The 13,312-nt window shown below is 39.8% G+C and overlaps 1 protein-coding gene across 2 annotated transcripts in view; it reads right to left on the bottom strand.

The window, feature by feature from the left end:
• Positions 1–3,743: 3,743 nt before the first annotated feature.
• The window catches only part of EPSTI1 (epithelial stromal interaction 1), a 100,320-nt gene continuing 90,751 nt past the window's right edge, over positions 3,744–13,312 (bottom strand). For both annotated transcript variants that reach the window (XM_074988373.1, XM_074988372.1), the window contains exons 10-12: positions 12,116–12,221; positions 6,936–6,977; positions 3,744–4,252 (exon numbers count right to left, since the gene is read on the bottom strand). In XM_074988373.1, the coding sequence (XP_074844474.1) occupies positions 6,957–6,977; positions 12,116–12,221 (127 nt within the window). In that variant the 3' untranslated portion in view covers positions 3,744–4,252; positions 6,936–6,956. The remainder of the gene's footprint in view (positions 4,253–6,935; positions 6,978–12,115; positions 12,222–13,312) is intronic.

The following is a 13,312-nucleotide window of genomic DNA, read 5'->3' as shown; positions in this document are numbered from 1 at the left end:
ATCCAAAATCCCAACAGTTTTTTGCAGATAGCATGGAATTGAAAAGGAAGGATTCTTGAAGGTGAGCAGAATATTATCCATATATAGACTAATCTTATTCTTTATCTCAGTTGACAATTCCTCCAAACAGGGTATGCCAGATATGTTCTGGTAGAGGTTTCATGGCTATATGAAAATGTAGAGGTGAAAAAAGGACATCCCTGATGCGTTCCTCAGTTTAACTGAAGTGGAGAACACCAAGCGGAGGAGCCATTTGCCAGAACAGAGTCAAGGGATTATGTCTGAATAATTTCTCTTCAGCTCAGAAATGAAGGTCCAAGATTGCTTGTAGGTATGGCCAGTCCATTTGATTGTAGGCCTCTTCAGCCTCTAACACTTAACAGCAAATGGGAGCATCAGTTAATTCTGCCTGGCCAATTACATGGAATAATTTTTGAGTACTATCTGCCACGCATTTGCTGAAAATAAAATCTAGCATTGCTCTAAGTCTGAAGTTTGAAACTTGTCAGAATCTTATGCTTCTGGCTTCAACACAATTGGGGCAGTCATTGTCACACTGAAGACCATCCAGTTAGAGCTAGGGTAATTATCACCAATCTCATGTTCCATGACAAATCAAATGCCTTTCCGGAAGATTTATGGTGGAGATTGAGCATTTGGACTTGAGGCAGGAATCACTTGGTGGAATTCAATGGCCCATTTTATATAGAAAGTTAGACCACCTGTTTATGATGGTTCATTCTAGAATTAAAATCCATATATAACTAGAAACCAGTTTCTCTGAGCGCTCCAGAAGCTGTAGGTCTGTCTTCTCAGAATGTTTTTCATTGGTAAGAATTAAAGATCAGTCAAGCAAGAGCTTCTAGGTACTTAAAGATACTGACCAGTAGCTTGAAAAGAAAGGATGGTTATGAAAATATTTTGTAGGTGTAGAAATGATGGGTTAGCAACAGACTAGTAACTTTCTGTATCCCATTACAAAAAAGTGGCAACTAGACACATATTTGCAATCTATTTGTATTTGAAATGCACAGTCAAAGCCTCAGTCAGGGATTCCTTTCTCCCACCCCTATAACTTCACATTATGTTGAATGGCATGACAGTGTTTCCACCAGCATGCAAGGGTCAAATACAGGAGTGTTTTCATTGTTTGGGAAAGCTACCTCCAGATAATCTGTTTTGCACCAGTTCTACCTATGATGCTGTTTCAAAACAAAGACTTTGTGTTTCCATATCCTGTGTTGTTGGCAATGCTGCACGTAGTTAGGAAATGGGAAAGAGCTTGAGTATGCTTCTAGTCTACAACATGAAAAAAATCAAGTTCAACAGGATGGCTAGCACAAAAGATCTATGTACACATTAGTCTTTATGATGTAACACTGGAGCATGGAAAGCTGATTCTACAGAGACAATATGGCACTTGTGTAAGATGGGATATTACAGCAAAACCCGAGTGTTGTGTACAAGGGACCCTTGATATTGGCACAAAGGGCTGCAGTTTGAGCTCAATGGTGCATCTTTGAGACAACAGGCAGATGGCATTTTCCCAACACCTTGTATTTTTTCACAGCTGAGCACACTCCCACAGGGGAGCAGACCTTGTTCTTTGGAAATGCCACCACCAGCACTGCTAATTACACACCAGGGCACAGGGAGAGTGCACAATACAACACCCTCAAAGTACGGTCTAATCTGGAACTACAGGACATGATCGGGAAGAAGCTGTAGCTGAGATAGCAAGAATTCCTCCGAGTGATTCTACTGTACTGTCCCAGGCAGCTGTGTGCAGCACTGGGCAGTGTCCCAGGAAAGCATCAGGGACAGTACTCAGGAGGGAAGAGACCGCCACCCCCTGCCAGGTAACTTGCCATAGGGAGGGGGAAGGGAGAGTTTGGGGGGCTCCAGGATGGGGGTAGGAACAAGTCATGTGGTGGGGAGCCACCTTTCCTGCCCCCCCTAAGCTGTTGCTCTCTTTATGTTCCTGCCCACTAGCTGTTCATGGGTAGAGGAGAACAGCCTGACTGCCCACGCACTAAACTCAACTCCCTGAGGTGTCATGACCCTAGTGTAAGAACCCCCCTGCTCTAAGGTCAGCTGAGAATGTCCAATTAACTTGAGTCTAGTAGTGTCTAAACTGGTGAGTGATGCTCTGAAACACAATTATGGGCATTGCAAAGAGAATCGTGTATGGCAAAAAACTGTAGGAAGAAAGAAGAGGAAGAAAGCAGAGGCTCAAGCTTGTGATCGGTTACACAAATTCCATACAAAAAGGGGGATTCAATTAGACTATTTTAACAGATATAGGCATTGAGAAAACTGTTCAGGAAACCTTCACCTTTACGTACAGCAGAAGAAATTGAATCTGCATAATTTACCTGGCAGGGATTGTAAGCATCAGTTCTACATTAGGCAGAGTTCTGATTGCGCATCAGACTTTCTGGAGGGTATCAGCATATACAGGTTGAACCTCTGCAGTCTGGCACAAAAGGAAAGAATTTACCAGATCACAAGAGGTGAATGTTATCTAGCACAGGAGTGTCCAACCTGTGGCCAGAGAGCCAGAACCCAGCCCACGGAACCTTGTATCTGGCTCGCAATACTGGCAGTGCCGTCCTTTTTAAAGGGCAACTGGCCAGCTCAGAGCTGCATGGGGCTTTTTAAGATGCCATTTGTAGCTCACACCACTGCCCCCTAACTCCTCCTGCCTGTCACACTGAAAGCATAGCATTTCATTTAATTGGTTTAACAGCCATTAAACCAATCAAATTAAGTCCTGTTGTTTCAATGCAGCAGGGCACTGAGAGCTATCCCTGCCATGCGGCTCTGAGCAATAAGATGTTTGGAGCCACAGGAGCACTGAGAGTTGCTCTGTGTATGCTTCCCTCCCCAGCACTTGGAGGGAGAAGCACATGGCAGCAGACGCAGCTGCAGCTCCAGTGAGGGATTATAGCAGGGAGTGGGAGGGGCTGGCTCTTGAGGAGGGAGGGGGGATTGGGGATGCCTGACTAGGGGATGGGAGGGAGGACTGGTTTAAAGCAAGGTGCTATGGATGCCTGGCTCTGGAGAGGGGAGGGGTGGATTTGGGATTCTGCATGTCTGAAAATTGTGGATACTGGGGTACTTACCCCTTTTTCAGGAAAAAAAATTAATGTAAATTCATGGAAGGAAAAAAAATGGGTTGAGAAACCTGGAGCAGAACTCAGTTTACTGTTTAAACAGCTGGCAGGAGGGATCCAGCCATTAAACCAATTAAACTGAGTCCTATTCTTTCAGCAGGGAGGTGCCCCACTGTGATGTTTGAGGCTGCAGAGGATTTAAGTTTGGGGGTGGGGGTGTGGTTTGGGGCTATTTTGTGTTCAGGCCCCAGAACATGTAAAAGAAATTGCTGTGTGACTCCCAATAGGGGGGAAAAAAAGGGGGGTTGGACACCCTTGGTCTAGCACCATTACCAACACTGCCATGGCTTACTGTTCTCTTGGGTAAATTACAGCACAGAACGCTGAGAGCCAGGACTGATGGATAGAAATAAACTTTATGGGACCACAGAAAACTTGGTTAGTAGCTAATGAAGTGGGCTAAGAGGCAATTTTTTTTAACAAAGTTAGAGAAAATTGAAGCAAAACAGGAACTGTGAAAAGTCAGTATATTGTAGCGCAGAAAATTCCTCATAAATTAGATCACATTGAAAGTATTTTTCAAAGTTTTATTATACATTTCATATTCTTTTAAAAACATTTCTCAAGTAAAACATTCAGCTTCATGCACACACAATAGTACTGCAGTTTTCCCCCACCCCCAAACCTCAGCAGATAAGCACCAAATAAAAATGAACAGACCGTTCCTCTCCCTTCCCCCACTGGCATATTTGGCTTGCACAAGCCTCTGCAAGCTGTCATATTTTTGGCTAATTATATAGGACACAGCAGGTCATTTCTGCAGGTTCTAGAGTCATGAAAGCTATAAGCATGTCTCTTGCATGAGACCCTGCTACAATTGCACCCTGCAAAACAAGTTACAATTAAAATATTCAAAAACATTTCACTGCCAAAGATTAAATATGATTTTGATAATCAACTGCCTCAAATATGTGTGAATAATGACAAAGAACAGGTTACTGAGGATTGCTCACTGAAGTGGGCGTGAAGCTGAAGGCAGGGTAAAAAAAAAAAATCACAGCGAGGCTCAACAAAACAACATTATGAAAAGCAGCATCCATCCCTGGAGCCTTTTCAAGGTCTGTTGGTGAAGAATTCTGTAAAAAGAGAAAATGGAATTTGAATTAAAACAGCAAAACATTTTTTAAAGACGTTATACAGCTACAGGCTCCATTTTCCTCTGACAGATTTTGTTTTGGAATTTATAGGGATTTCATTTTCTGTTCTTATAAATTTTACTCACAAAAACGTTCTAAATTATTGGCAGGCATATTAACAGCTCTTTGAACAATATATTAATGCAGGAGACTGGGATGTTCTCTTTTAGCCATAGTAAAACAAGGCTTACAAGAGAAATCTCAGATGATGGTTATATACGCTCTCTCTCAAATATTGTGGGGTCTGTGGGAAAAAAAGCAAGGGTTGTTAATGACAGCTCACAGCTCAACCAGCTATTTAGAAAAAACTCCAAAGTATTGTGCTCAAAAAGATTGTAAAATGGATTTTTCTTCCTTAGACACGGTGCCTGTGCCATTTAGCACCACATATACCTACTTCACCACCTAGAGAAAGATTTTACTTCAGTTGCACCCCTTAGGGTATGTCTATACTTACTGTGGGTTTGACGCACCATGATCAATTTGCTGGAGTTCGATTTTGCCCAGTCAGTGAAGTCGTGGCAAAAACTGATCTCTCTGGGCTCAGCCACTAACCTTGTTACTTCATGCTGCCTTGTGCAGCAATGGACGTCGGCACGAGCTCAAAGACCACTGATCTACACCAGGGAACAAAGTTGACCCTGATACGTCAATTCTTGCTACGTTAATGGTGTGGCTAGAATTGTGTATCTGGGATTGACTTTTACCCCTAGTGTAGGCCATGCCTTAGCCACTGCAGACCCAATATAGCGGAGGAAGCCCATTTTACACTCACTGATGCATCAGCGAGGGAATAGGTGAGAATGGTAGGTGTGGCAACATGTGAACCACAAAGAACACAGGCTGGCTTTATATTCCAGGTTATGCTTGCTGATCCAGAATTTAATGCCACTTACTTGCCTCTCCCCACTCCACTCACCATAACTTGATATGGAATTTGTTAAAAGATAATCAATAGAGAGCAGTCAGGGATTTTTAGAGATTCACTCTTCAGAATACAGGTTGAACTGCTCTAGTCCAGCACCCTTGGGATCTGAATGGTAAGAAAATTCGGTGGAAGGTCAATATTTTCTAGCACATTACCAACACTTTCATTGCCTACTGGGCTCTTAGAAGACATTTAGGGGTAAATTACAGCTAAACAACACCACAGAACACTGAGAGCCAGGACTGGTGGCTGTAAACAAACTTTCTGGGACCACAGGAAACTTGGCCATGACAAGTGGTCGTTCAGCTAACTAAAATCATGCCAGATTATGGGTGCTGCTGGATGAGAGAGTTCCAGACTAGAAAGGTTCAACCTGTACAACCATGTAAAAAAAAAAAAGAAAAATTGCCTTGAGGGAACAGATTCAAGCCATGAAAAATATGTAGAGAAGAGCCACTAGAGGTTTTCATCCCCTGGGGGACATGGAGCAATGAAAGGGAACATTACAAAACAAATTTCACAGAATTTAAAACAAAAAAACTTTTTTTTAAGTCTTCCCATACACACATTCTAGCACTTGAGAAAATATTTTGAGCCCTCTTCCAAGACCAGAGCTATCAAAAACATCAATACTCTTATCAGACACTCCAGATCTCATATTTTAAGATTCCACTTCCACAAGTCCTAGTTCTGCAATGATTTCAATGCTTTTCTATGGGGACTGTGAATTAGCAGGGAGAAAAATCTAAAGAAAATCCTTTCCTTTCTACAATACAATAGTTTATTTCTATGTTGCATCCTTCAAACAGTGTCACAGAGAGAGGTGTAACACTTTATAGATTTAACGATTTACAGAGCAGTGTGATAAATTGTACAGGCAGAAAGAAGCAGCAATGGACAGGTGAAAGAAGACAATGTAGAAGCAAGAAACATTAAGAAAATCACACTTTAAAACAAAGAGCCTCTTCATTCACCTTTAAATATAGGTACTGTGGGCATGAGGAATTTTCCATATCAGTTGTAGGCCAGTGAACTCCACTGATGTGTGTTGTGTCCCTTTTAATTTACGCTGGTGAATGTGAGAGAATGACTAAAACCAAAACTTTGCCTATTCTTCCACTTATGGATAGAACACACAAAGATGCACAACTTGTACTTCAGCACCCACAATTTCAACAACCTACCCCAGCCAATTGTTTGTGGCTTTGACAGGAGACAGGCTTTCTGAAATGAGAACTCATCTATATAGATCAATGATATATTGATGTAGCTATAATGATGCTAGTGTAGAGGTGATGCTCCAGTTTAATCTTTTGCTTGCAGGGATGCAGCTTATTGTGGATTGAAATGTTATACATTAAAAAACACAGTGATGCACATATTGCAGTCGGTTACAGCCAGCTGGACTCATACCTTTTGAGGGAGCTGTATGGATCAGATTTGTCCCTTAATTACAAAATGTACTAAGTCCACTAAATGAATTCAACAACCTGACTACAGTTGAGTTCAGAACTGTGTATGAATATAAATCACAGCTATATTATATGACTGTGTCGACCAAAGATGACAAACATGCTTACACATTATCATCTCTTGGTGTTACATTTAATTACTAACAATTTAGTTTTCAGTTTAAAAAATTGTTAACTGACATCTGCATAATACTTTTTAAAAACTATAACAGATTATTCTTACCTTTTTTTAGGCTGTATTCTTTTATTCCAAATACCTCCACCGCTACACAAGAAAGAAAGATACCTTTTTAAATAAAGTACAAATGCATAGGCACAGAAACACTTACTAAAAAAAGTATTAATATAAAATTTGGGAGAAAATTTCAGAGGTACATATGGGGTTGGGTAAAAAAAATTGCAGAAAACATATTAAACACACATTAATATGAGTAGTAAGATGTATTCACTCATGAGGTAAAATATTTTCTGCATGGATAAACAATCCCTGAAGTTCACTGAATCACGTCAACACAGGCATTGGTCTGAAGGCTGTTGGAGATATCTATCTGGTACACTTAGCATTATGGTACTATTCTTCAAAAAGTGTTGTTTTTTTTTCCCTGAGTCCTGGAGCCAGCTCATGCAACAGCTCCTAGGCCTTAACTGAACGTAGAGAAATGCATGGCTTGAAACCAGCCTGGCTCATCCATCCATTAATATCGTTAGAACAGGTGTAGGGTTTATAAAAATGTGCCAATGCTTAGACTTGAGGAAATGATTGTCGGGTGCTGCATGTCAGAATCTCATTTATAACGTCTATTCTCCATGTCATAAAGTTGTATTGAGTGTTTGCATTGCAATACTCTATGTAACTCACCAAACGGGAAAGAAATACAGCCTAATGTAAAATTATGCCTTCCTACTGAAGGTATTAGATCCTGCCAACAGAACCATTTATAGCAGCCAGATATGCCATTGTGAAACACAGGACAAAGATATTACTGTTAACTGTATTATGCCCTTCACGAAGAGGGCACTTATGCATGAACTCATCTCATTATCTTGAGCTCTGGAGCTACATCTACACCAGCCCCCTTCTTTCGAAAGGGGCACGTTAATGAGGCAGTTCGGAAGATGCTAATAAGGCGCTGACAGGAATATGAAGTACCTCATTAGCATAATAGTGGTCACACCCGATTTGAAGGGGCCACCTATGTAGCTGGGGGCCTTTCAAAAGGACCCCTGTACTTTGAAAGCTCTTTCTTCCTATTTGGTTTTAGGAAGAAGGGGCTTTTGAAGTCAGGGAGGGCCTTTCAAAAGGCCCCCCATCTACATCGGTGGTGTGCATTCCGAAAGCGGCACTTTTGAATTGCACGTGACCGCCATTATGCTAATGAGGAGCTGCATATTCCTGTCAGTGCCTCATTAGCTTCTTCAGAACTGCCTTATTAATATGTCGCTTCTGAAAAGAGGGGGCTAGCGTAGACGTAGACTGGGAGTTCGACTGTCTCTCCTTTGTAAGGCAGTTATAGTGCCCGAGCTGTTAGCACTTGATGCTTGGTTGTCTAAATCTAAGCCCAAAATGTTCAAGCAATTTTGACTGTGAACCTTACTTATCAGTCATGCTGATATTAGTAGTAATGCCCTTGAACCACTGCAAACAACTTGACACAGGAGCCTTAACTTTTTCCTTTGAAAATAACATTCTACCAGAAAAATTTCTTACCTCAAATCAGGTGTGGCCGCACATATTTGCTTATGCTATTTGATCAGCTCTTGAGAAAAATCATCATTAAATTCAGCTGTAGTCAGTCAGTAAACCCCCTATCTATATATTGCTGTTTCTGTTATAAAATGATTTTAGAACACTTCAAATAGAACTACAAAAGAAATGGGTGTTTACCATCAAAACCACATCTTAATTAACTAAGTTGTGCCCCAACAATGAATACCAGCCAGGCAAAACCATTAGCAGTAACTGTTTTTTTGAAGCCTAGAAATTTTCGTACTGACTCATAGTCCTGGCAGTCCAGTATGTGGTTTCTAAATTCCCAATGACAGGAAAGCACAATTAGTTTGGTTTCCCAACAAAGAGTGAAACCAATGGTGTTGATGAACTTTACAAGTTCATAAAAATATTGATATTCGGAGTGATGGCAGACATCCCACTTAAGGCAACTGACACTTTGCAGAGGCTTTTTTCTCTTTCCCCCGCTCCTTCCTCCCCCTACCCCCATTTAGATGATTCCTCAGTTTTCTTTCCCTCTCAGTACTGCTCCAGATCTGAAGAAGTGGTGCTTCTGTGGGAAAGACCATTACTTAATAACAAATATTGTTAGTCTTTAAAGGTGCTACAGGACTGCTTGCTTAGTTTTATAAAATTGCCAGCGGAGAAGTAGCATTCCACATGTGATCAGGCTGTTCAATATGGGACCACACTGATTTGTCATGTGAGTGTTCCTTAGCCAGGATTACCACTTTAGTATGCAACAATAAGCTTTATGGCATGCTGAATCTCTTGAACAATTAGCGGGAGCAAACAGCACACGGTAGCCGTTGAATAAGATTCCAGAAGAATCATTCCAATACAAACAAACATTCTACAGAATGTCTCTGATGTTATCAGTCTTGTTCATTTGGACACATTTGCTTTTTCCCCAGTAGATTCTCATTCTCCATATTGCAGACTGCTAGAATTTTTTCTCTTTGCAACTACACTCCTATGCCTTAAGTGGAGGAACCTTCCCCTCATCTATGTATTCATACGCAAATTGTGCATCATCTAAAAGGAGCAGTGTCAGCATTCAAAAAAGTATTCCTCATTCCTATGCATGACACAGTGCAATGGAAACATGAAATGAGACAGTACTACCTCTGGTTGCTTTTTAGGTTCCCAAGTATACTGTAGCTATGCAAAATTTCAATATGGCAACTTACATTTTTCTGAAGAAGACTGCATACATAACAGCAGCTTACTATGTGACATCTCACCATTAACAGAATAAAGGAAAAGCCCCTGGAGGGCCCTTGATTTCCACACAAAAATTAGTGCTTCTATTAAGGGGCTTGCAGCGTATTAAGACGTGGCCTCAATAAATCCCTCAGTTCTTTAAATATGGATTAAAAAAATCACCTAAAAAAGCATATAAAGATGGGCAAACTATTTGCTTCTGTCTCTATGAAAAGTACAACTTCAACCTGTATTTAAATCAACTACTGCTAATATAATTGAGACAATCTGTACACAATTTAATCCTGTGGATGTAATACTTTGTGAAATTATAAATCCTACTGAGTTGACATCCGCTACCGTTTTCTAAAAAGAATGGTTTACAATGGTTGCCAGTGTATTCATAAGAGCCTTCAGGACCTTCTCTTTTAGCCTGAAATGAACCCTATACCCCCTTGGAGGATCATCCTGCAGAGAGCAATGGGGTATTAATTTTTTTAAAGTAGCTCAGATCATATCCATATAAATGCACATTTGTCCCTGACAATCAAGAAGGGCACAGCTGGTAAAAGCAGTAGGTGAAATAAGCTGATATGAAGCTTTCCTTTACTGGAAAAAATAATCATACTTTGTTCGTTTCAAAATGGACTGAATAGCTGGTTAGCATAGCGCAGTGTTCAGTTTAGGTCATATGAAGATAAGGATGAAAACCTTGGATGGGGGTTTTGTAAGTTTTTCTTATGTATTAAATATTTAAATGTGAAATATTTTTAATAAACTGAAATCCCTGTTACTTCTTGGAATCAGATTTGTTCCAAAAGCAAAAAATATTTGTTGTCTAGAACGATGCTGAGAACTACACTGCTGGCAGGCAGAGGTAGCCAAAGAAGGGATGAACAACTAAATTAAGGAAATCATCCCATCTGTTCCTTCCATTGATGGTAGAATATCAATGAATGTTTGGAGCTCCCTCCTTCTCAAGAGTCACAGATGATTTTTTTCTATATTTAATTTAAACCTGTTTTGAGTTCTAGCAATGTGTATACACCATGATTTGACCTAATTTGCTTCCTGACTTTTTTGTCTCCCCATATCACATCAAATTCTGAAACAAAATACGCTTTCAAAATTAAGCACTCACCCTTGAATACTGAATAACAGACTGTGTAGTCCCTTCTCTTCGAAACTGGATGGCTCAATCTAAACCTTCTCATGAGGGGTGTACAATTTCTGAGAATGAACTTGGAGAGTTTTGCATGTGTTTGCCTTTATGCACTCTATGTAGTCTTATGCAACTGCCTTTAATGAGACCTTTAAAGAGACTGTTAGTCTAGGCCTCTGTTCCTTCACTTGAAGAGTGGGGATTGTATTACTTCCTCTCTCTTCCCTTTGTCAATCTTGTCTGTCTTGCCAGAGAGCTATATATCTGTCTCTGTATCTAGTGAGCTTGGTTGACCTGGAGTTTCTAAGCACACCAGTGACACAGATATCCATACCCACTGAAACAGCAAAGACTTCCACTCATGATTAACTTTACACACATTCACAGTCCCATCGATATTACATTACCCACATGTGCAAAGACTAAACATGTATACAAGTCTTTGTAGGATTGGGCTACCTATGCTGGAAGTAGACACATCAGAAAATAATGACCATGGTTACTCAGAGTTGTCATTTATCATTTAAGATAGTACTGGTTTACACTACATCTGCCAGTTCACTTAACCTTATGTGCTTTTCTGCAACGTCTAATCCTTTTGCAGGATTTTCCTTGTCAATAGATTATCTACTTATCAATTGCATTTGCTCTTAATGGCCATTTCTACTGAGGCTAATTTAAAAAAACAAGGAACTATTGCAAATATTTTTGGATCACTTAAGGATGCCATTTCGCAGAACTGTAGTTAAATTCATATTTTATTAACGCTTGAATACTGTTTGTTATCTCACTGTACATTTAATGGATTACAGCAATATTCCATGATTTTTCTTCAAAGAAATCATGCAGAAGTTTTCATATTTTGGATACACTGCGTCTTGTGTCACAATTTTATGTGGAAAAATGAACAGCTGTGTCTTTGATGTGCTATTTTTCCCGCCCTCAAGAATTTATTAGAAATGTTTACTACATTTTCAAAACATCTTTCATTTAGAGTCATTTGAAAAAAACTCTTTGAAACTTCATTTATTTTTGTTCTAAACTTAGGGAAGCAGTGATAGAGTCTTGTACTCTTGGCAATCTAGTTCTGCAGTAAAGGCAGCTGTCATTTTTTATTTTGATAAGACTGCTCATATCGTTTTTCTCTAAAGCTATTGTAGAACAGAGTAATCCTCCTGGCAGATGACCCATCAGACCAAGCAGAGCACTAAAAGTATAATATCTTGGGAGTCAGTAGCTATATTAAAAACCAAAAAACTTTATTGATTTCAATTTGAGACTTTGAAAGATGATTTTTTTTCCCACTCACCCAGCTGTCACTACCAAAATAATCCACATTTGCAAAGTGTGCAGGTTGGTGAATGCCACTTGGTTGACTTTGGCTCTGTAGTCTTTCCAGAAAAGCATCATTTACTCTAAATAAACAAGGAAAAAAGAAACAGCAACAGCAGCTTAAGGGGTTGATAGACTCTGAAATTAGTTATGTGAGTTCTGTGAATGGCTTTTGATGCTTAAGAATCAACTGTGAACTCCTTTGCTTAGTTAAAACCATAGAGCAATCAAACAACAACATGGTAGTCAGCAATAAACATTTTCAATTCACTTCATCTACACTGAGCCATGATTTCAATTAGTGATATATAGAAGTCATGTGACTCATTCCCAGTAGGCTGCCGGGGGGTGTAGGGGATAGGAAGAAAGAGAATCCTCGTAGCTGCAAGAGAAGCACTAAATTAATTCAGAAAAAATTGACTATCCACATACTGGCTGTGGCCATGCTTGGCCAACACTTCAAAATTACTATGTTAATGGCCAAATTGGAGGATACTGATAGGCACTGAAACGAATACTCAGTGCCTCATTAGCATGCTGCCAGCCACGGCGCTTCGAATGTACCGCTTTCAACGTGTGTTGCTTGGCTACACGGGGGTCCCTTTCAAAAGGACCCCACCCATTTCAAAATCCCCTTATTCCTATCAGCTGACATAATACAACACTGAAAGCCACTGAAAAAAGTGTTTCAGTATTTTTTTAATAAGTATTTGAAAGGATTTTCACTATGGAAAAAGTTTTTTACTGTAACAAAGGAAAAACAAATCCAGAGTGAATATAACACTGAGGCAGCTGGTTCCCTGACAAACTTAAACATAAAAAAAACAAGAAAGAATAAAGGGCAAATAAAGAGGAAGGTACAGAATTTGAAAACAGGGACTAATTAGCATTCATAGAAAATAAGCTGACAGATGAAGAAGATGCCTACGTTTACCAATCATAATAAAAGAACAAGGATATATTATTAATAGACTTGAAAGTCAACATGAACAAAAGGAATATATCTTACAGGTGTGCTTAGCTTGTGGAACTTCCTATTACTAGGTACTACTTTTGAAGACAAGAGACTAGCAGGATTTAAAATAGTATTAAATATTTGTATGGCTAACAGGAGCTCCAGACACAGGAGGCTGAATGCCTGTTTTTGAGAAATAAAGGCCTTTTGCTTCAGGGC

The sequence above is a fragment of the Carettochelys insculpta genome, chromosome 1 (genome assembly GCF_033958435.1).
Source record: "Carettochelys insculpta isolate YL-2023 chromosome 1, ASM3395843v1, whole genome shotgun sequence".
Taxonomy (NCBI): domain Eukaryota; kingdom Metazoa; phylum Chordata; order Testudines; family Carettochelyidae; genus Carettochelys; species Carettochelys insculpta.
The sequence above is the reverse complement of the archived record's forward strand: the minus strand, read 5'-3'. Positions and strand labels throughout refer to the sequence as shown.